Below are 6,646 nucleotides of genomic sequence, written 5' to 3' on the forward strand. Positions count from 1 at the left end.
AGTAGGACGTAATCAAAACTACCGCCGCGTAGCGGCGGCGCTCGGCTATATATAATAATATCAGTTTGTCTTAGAAGAAAATATTACGTGATATTTTTATGTTAGCTTGTCAACTTGGTAGTATTTATACTATATTAACTTCACCAATTTTGGAGTTTATCATGGTGGACTAATACGACTACGCAATCTTTTCAAAATAAAATCGCTTTAACTAATCTAAGTTGATTCATGCATTTAATAGTATCAGTTTGTCTTAGTAGAAAATATTACGTGATATTTTTATATTAGCTTCCCAGCTTGGTAATATTTAGACAATAATAGTGTGGTGTGCTGGCACTGCTGAGCGCATAATTCTAGCTTCACAGGTTGCAGGTTTGTAAGACGCACGATCTGGACGAGGCTATCGGCATATAGCAAGAACAAATATCTTAATTTCGCTCCATCGACTTCAAACAACTGCAACCGTTAGCGGTTTATCATCTCGATCGGTTTTGTCTGTGCCACAGTAAAATACTAGAACAAATAAAAGTCTTCAGTTCTTAAGCCTGCCATTACTACTAGTAATGGCAGGATTAAGAGCTGAAGACTTTTTTTTAGTAATTTACTACTGCTGCTTTAGAGCCTGGCAAGAAACGTACTTGAGAGAGAAAATGTAAAAACAAATATCATCAAGTATTTAATATTTTCAAATCTCCAAGCTCGTTTTAAAAAAAAGAAGCTCTTAAGTAAATAAGCTACTATTAGAATTTAATAAAAAAGTACTATTACAATCAAAAATCGGTAATCTATCACAACGTTTGTGCATCCATACACCTTTTAACATTTTCCCCAAAATTCCTGACTCAACTCTTCTGACTGAAGCGCCGATTTGCCGGACAACAGATGGGCATCTAAGTGTTGACCTGGCGCTCTGAATACAGTGTACAGTGTAGCGTGCTTCGTTCTTCATCGCCCCCACACCGTGTTCTTCATTATGGTGACTCGCACGCGGCCGTCTGCCCCCGGTTCCTCCTTCTCTTGGCTGGTGGTGGCCTTGCTGGCCATCGCAGTGGCCACGTGTGTTCACGACCCAAAGGGGCTAGAACTCGCGGTGCGTCGCGCCCTACTGAAGATCTACGTGCCTGATGAAATCGCAGTGGACTGCGGCGACGCGCACCAATTCCTAACGGACGTGGTGCCTGTCAAAGGTTTTCACGTGTTGTGCATCGAGACGACGGCGATCGACGCGTACGACGACGTGAAAACGTTAATTTCCAGCGGTTCGAACCAGGGACGCTAATGCAGATGTCTGTAATTGGTTGCTGTGTTGTTTGCAGACTGAAGGTGACGGGGTTTAAGGATGGCATGCATGTGAACAGCTCAGTGGAGACGACGAAGGATCTTCAGACGTTTAGGCGCGCAGTGGAAGAAGAGCTGCTGCAGATTCCAAAATCTAGCGACGAGTATGCGCGTAAATACAAGCAACCGCCAGCGTACTTCACGCCAGATGGAGTGAGGTTGGAGACGGATATTACCGCGCTGCATAATCGGATCGTGTTTTTGTTCGAAGGTGGCCAGTTCATTTGGCCCGGAATTCGGGTCGGCCACAAGAGTGAGTTTGTCTTTTGTCGAGCTGGTGGAGGTGTAGAGTCTCTTACGTACTGCTTGTTGTAGCACTGCTTAACAAGACCTATGGCCGAGGTGATCTCGTGCTGGAGACGATCAGTATGACGCCGCTCGTGTTTAGTGTGGAGGAATTCCTCCGTGATGACGAGATCGACGTCATCCTGGAGCTGTCGATGCCGCATTTGGCGCCGTCCGGTGTGACTCTGCAGGACGGCCACGAGAACAGACCGGCAACGGACTGGCGCACGAGTACAACGTACTGGCTGGACTCGTCCAGTCACCCTGTGGTGCAAACAATTGACAAACGTACAGCCGACCTCGTCAAGGTTCCAATCAGCCACCAGGAATCCGTGCAAGTGCTGCGTTACGAGCCCACGCAGCACTACGACCAGCATCTGGACTACTTCTCGGCCGAACGCCATCGCAACTCGCCTGACGTGCTAAAGCGGATTGAGTACGGCTACAAGAACCGCATGATCACGGTGTTCTGGTACATGTCGGATGTGGCTAAGGGCGGGCACACCAATTTCGCTCGTTCTGGTGGCCTACCACGCCCGTCTTCTAACAAGGACTGCTCGCAAGGCATTAGCGTCGCACCCAAGAAGCGTAAAGTCGTCGTGTTCTACAGTATGCTGCCGAATGGCGAGGGAGATCCCATGAGTCTGCATGCTGGCTGCCCAGTCGAAGAAGGCATCAAACTGTCGGGCAACAAGTGGATCTGGAACAAACCGCGCAGCGATGATGACTAGAGTGGCCATCAGCTGCAGTTCTTGTATGTCAGTACTGGTAATGAAGTAGTCCGTCCGCAACAACCATCTATTGCACAATATTCACAATAATAATGTTAGATGTGCAGCTCTTGCCCATGGAACTGCGGCAGGTCGGTGGAGAGTCTTCGCAACTCTTGCAGCAGTGGCGTCTGCTCGTCTGCCTTCGTGATCCCCCATGCCGGTGGAGGCGGCTGGTGTAGCCTCTTGACGTTCATCATGTAAATGACCAACGCGCCCGGGATGAGCTCTGGGATCGCGTAGAACAGCCACGGGTTCGATACGTGCGGGTCGAAGACGTCAATGGCCGGCATGGAGAAAAGCAGCAGTATGCTGCGGTAGAAGAAGAGCACCGACGACACAGCGCCAATCAGCGACAGCCTCGACGCGATGGTGGCCGCCAGAGATGAGAACTCGATCTTGAGCAGCACGGCGCGCAGCTGTAACGCGCACCTGGCCAGCATGACGGCCAGCAAGAAGAAGCACAGGGCCACAAAGCCGTACTCCATTTCGAACAGCACCATCTTCTCTCCGGGGAACAGTGTCTTGAGCACCAGTAAGGCGCATTCTACCAGGTAAATCCAGACGTTGGCCACGAGAAACAGCTTTCTAGATCGACCAGACCGTTGCGCGCCGGCTCCGCGCGTGTACTCGGCGATGACGGACTGGTTGGCCGCCACTCGGGCCAACGGTTTCTCCGCCCGCTGAGCTTGTGTACGTACGTCCTCCCAGAAACGGAGTAGCAGCGTGAACGCTGAGAAGTAGAGCAGCGTGGCCAGCTTGCCGAAGCTCGTGACGCCCAGCACGTAAATGTCGATGTCCGTAGGCAGCAGCGGCGTGACGAACACCATGTGCTCGTAGTGGAAGTCGGGCGCCGAGCCTTCCACCCACTGGAACATGTGCATATTGCTGAGCACCAGCCACGCGATGCGTGAGAAGTAGGCGAAGCTCAGGAACGTCGGAAACCAGCGCATCCGCTTGACCGGCATCAGATGCGTCGCGTGGCCGTGCTCGCCCAGGCGCCCGCGCTGGATGCTCACGGACAGAGTGTACGCCAGCACCACCGCGTAGCAGTAAGCCGCGCCAGCAGCCGCCGACTGCGTGTAGAAGCAGTGGCGCGCCCCGAACAGGCAGATCTTGTTCAGTAGCTCCATGGCAGCGACAATAATGGAGACCTTGCTTCTCTGCCGAGCAATTTGGACGATTAACAAAAAACAAAAAAACAATCAGGTTTATAACCGGCTTTTACAGTGCTTTTTACGATAAGAACTTCAGCTTCTAGGTATACCGGTATGAATATTGTTCCGACCTACCTGTACATTGCATATTGATACATCGCATCTACAGTACTCTATCTTTCTATACGTCGAAGCTCACGCTTTTGCGTCTTGACGGTGCCGGAGGTGACTCTGGCTCCGAGTCAGGCTCTGCGGTTTCGTCGTCTCGGTTGCTGTCACTGGACTGCCCTTGATACGAGCTCCGTCGAGTTGGCAGTAGCTTGCACTCTGTCTGCTGCTGCCGTCTTCGACTCTTGTCGCTGGGTCCGTAAAACCAGTTGAACACCTTCTTCACTTCGGACGACGGCACTACCAGTATGAGCCACAGTAGCGCGAATGCCACCAGCAGCAGCAACACGCCGATACCTAGATACACCCGCGACCAGAAGACCCAACCGGCTCGCCATGCTGAAGCTTCGGCGTCCAAGAAATGCGCCGAGTGGAACTGGAGCTTGGGCGCCCAACCACCGGAGCAGACAGCACTGGATGTCGCCGAATCGACGCAGGCGAACCCCACGGTCTTGCGCTGCGAGTCGAACTGCACGTAGTATGCGCGCATGAACGTGACACCAAGCACCACAACGTCCTCGTGCTCTGTCCCTTGTGGAATGTTGGTGGTCATTGCGGAAGCAGCAGGGGTTGGAACCTTGCTCTTGCTCTTCGACGTGAATAGTGCGTGCACGTCAAGTTGTGGTGCGCACATGAGGTCGTCACAGCGCGCGTAGTCCGTACCTTTGAGCACCAGAGTCTGCGTCTTCGACTGAGAGCCAGCAGGCGTTTCTTCTATCACAAAGCTAAATCGCAGCGCGGGGAACATCTCCGCTGTACAGTCTACACAGGCATAGCCACTCACGGCATGAGGATTCACACGTAGCTCTTTGCTGTGCTGTACGCGCAGATGCTGCTGGATTTCTGTTATTGTTGTATCAAAGGCGCGTCGCGGAAGCAGTAGTAGGGAAGTGCCCGAGTCCACAATAGCCACAGCTGCCGAGACGGCTACGATCCCATCTCCACTACCTGCAAGTTTCTTCGGGCTGGACTTGGATCGAGAATCAAAATTCCCAACAGTCAGTCGATGCAGCCGAATGGCCCAGAAACCGTGAGCACGTCTACTGGACGGGTACCGAACGAGTGGGAAATGGTGCCAGCTGACCTGTGCTTCATTTGCGTGCGGTATGTGAGCAATAGGCAGCGAGTCATCCACCCCACCGAAGATGAGCTGTGCCGGTGGCAATGCACCTGGCAGCGGGTTGATGTAAATGGAGAAGAGTCCCAACCTCGGGTCGGATTTAAGAAGACTTGGTTTGGTGATGACCGCCAGCGCCTCAAGACCGAGACCTACAATACCGTCGGCCTGAAAACGTTGCAGGCTTTTGGTTGTCTTGGTGGTGCTGCCCATGTGCACCCTTGAGAGCGTCAGACTCTGTTCGTCGCCACCAAAGAGTGAGACCTGTTCACGCACGACGCGACCCGAGGCGTTGCCACTGCCGTATTCGAGGCGGAAGGGCTCATTCAGCGGCTCGTGCGAGCGCGAGACAGCAGCGTGGTAGCGCCTAGATCCAGCGCAGTCCGCGCAGCTAGATTCGGGCAGCCAGATGTCGCTGGAGCCTGTGTCGAAGATGACCTGGAAACGCTGAGGCGGCGACCCGACGCCAATGGAGCCGAAGAACTGCATCTGATCGTAGTTCTCTAAAGGGATACGAATCAGCTCCGTGGTCGAGTTGGCGCAGGGGCAGAATAACGACAGCGCCATGGCCGCAAGGCGGACGCGACGAGGCCCCATGAGCGGCGCAGCAGTTAAAAATGGAGATTAAAGTGCGATGTTGACTCTCGGTGAAGAGACAGATCTCGAGGAGATGAGAAATCGGTCACGTAAGCTGGTCTGCTGCGCCCGTCAGATCAGGACAAGTTGAACTTGTGTAGTAAATATTGTACTGGAATCTCAAAAAGTTTTACACTCTTCCACAGTACAGTACTGCACCCCGTTTTTGCGGGGATGGACCATATAGCTTTCCCAAATAAATCAGATTTCAGCAGACAAACAATGGTTCATCTGGATTCAGGAGCATTATACCCGGAAGTTTATTAAAGGTTTAAGGGCGCGAAAGCGGATGCAGTACTGTACTCTGTAGTAGAGGGCCTCTACTACAGTAGACGGCTGGAGTGAATCACAGGGTTAATCATTAACCTTTTAAAAGGTAACCCCAGCTCCAAATATCATATAATATATTTGGTAGTAGTACTATCCTTAAATATAATAGTAGTAGTAGCTCTAAGTTGCTGAAGCTATCAAAAATGTTTAATATTTTTAAGCAGGATATTTGAAAATATTAGATACTACTGAAGATGTTTAAATAATACTTTTCCGATTAGATCGTTTCTTGACACCCTGATCGAGAGAAATATTTCAGCGAGGTTCTAAGTAGTGGCAAATTTATTTGCTCTAGCTCTCCACTGTGACAAAGACAAACCAACCTCCGTGATTTCGCTTCACATCTTAACCCTTTCGTGATACAGTTATCCAAAGTATACTATACACACCCATGATATTTATTTCCCAAAGGGCGCCCCATGCGCCGTTCAGCGAAATCACTGTTCTTGTTTGATACCATCTTTTGTAATAATTATTGGAGATGCATTGATGATACAACATGATAGAAGAATACATCTGAATTAAAGTAAGCTGGATAATTACGAATCTCACAGTTTCTCGTATATTTTTTTAGACGAAGTTGAATCGATTGAATTTTTTTCAAAAGGCGCACCAGGTGCCCTTTGACGACCATATCCGGCCCCTTGTTTTGCGCTTTTATGCCACGAAGGATTAAAACAACTGAGTTTATCAAAAGGTCATTTGTGCGGCTCTCTTACAAGAGACTGCTAGCAGCTCGTACTAGTAATTACATCTCACAATATGATATGTTAACTAAATGAGGGCTTATTTAAAGCAAATAATAGTGATTCAAAGAAAAGTACATGTAGCAAAGAATGTCGAAT

The 6,646-nt window shown here is 50.3% G+C and overlaps 3 protein-coding genes across 3 annotated transcripts; 1 reads left to right on the forward strand and 2 right to left on the reverse strand.

The window, feature by feature from the left end:
• Window positions 1-975: 975 nt before the first annotated feature.
• Window positions 976-2,444, forward strand: PITG_04973 (uncharacterized protein; the record flags this gene model as incomplete). The annotated part of the gene is made up of 2 exons (XM_002905614.1): window positions 976-1,591; window positions 1,654-2,444. One exon carries the CDS (start codon window positions 1,707-1,709, stop codon window positions 2,352-2,354), a length of 648 nt encoding a protein of 215 aa, XP_002905660.1.
• A 5-nt stretch (window positions 2,445-2,449) lies between these two features.
• Window positions 2,450-3,526, reverse strand: PITG_04974 (uncharacterized protein; the record flags this gene model as incomplete). Its single annotated transcript, XM_002905615.1, has 1 exon — window positions 2,450-3,526. The coding sequence occupies one exon, from the start codon at window positions 3,524-3,526 to the stop codon at window positions 2,450-2,452; it is 1,077 nt and encodes a 358-aa protein (XP_002905661.1).
• Window positions 3,527-3,731: 205 nt separating this feature from the next.
• Window positions 3,732-5,324, reverse strand: PITG_04975 (aspartyl protease family A01A, putative; the record flags this gene model as incomplete). The annotated part of the gene is made up of 2 exons (XM_002905616.1): window positions 3,732-3,822; window positions 3,877-5,324. The coding sequence occupies 2 exons, from the start codon at window positions 5,322-5,324 to the stop codon at window positions 3,732-3,734; spliced, it is 1,539 nt and encodes a 512-aa protein (XP_002905662.1).
• Between the last annotated feature and the right edge of the window lie 1,322 nt (window positions 5,325-6,646).

The sequence above is a fragment of the Phytophthora infestans genome, genomic scaffold (genome assembly GCF_000142945.1).
Source record: "Phytophthora infestans T30-4 supercont1.6 genomic scaffold, whole genome shotgun sequence".
NCBI lineage: Eukaryota > Oomycota > Peronosporomycetes > Peronosporales > Peronosporaceae > Phytophthora > Phytophthora infestans.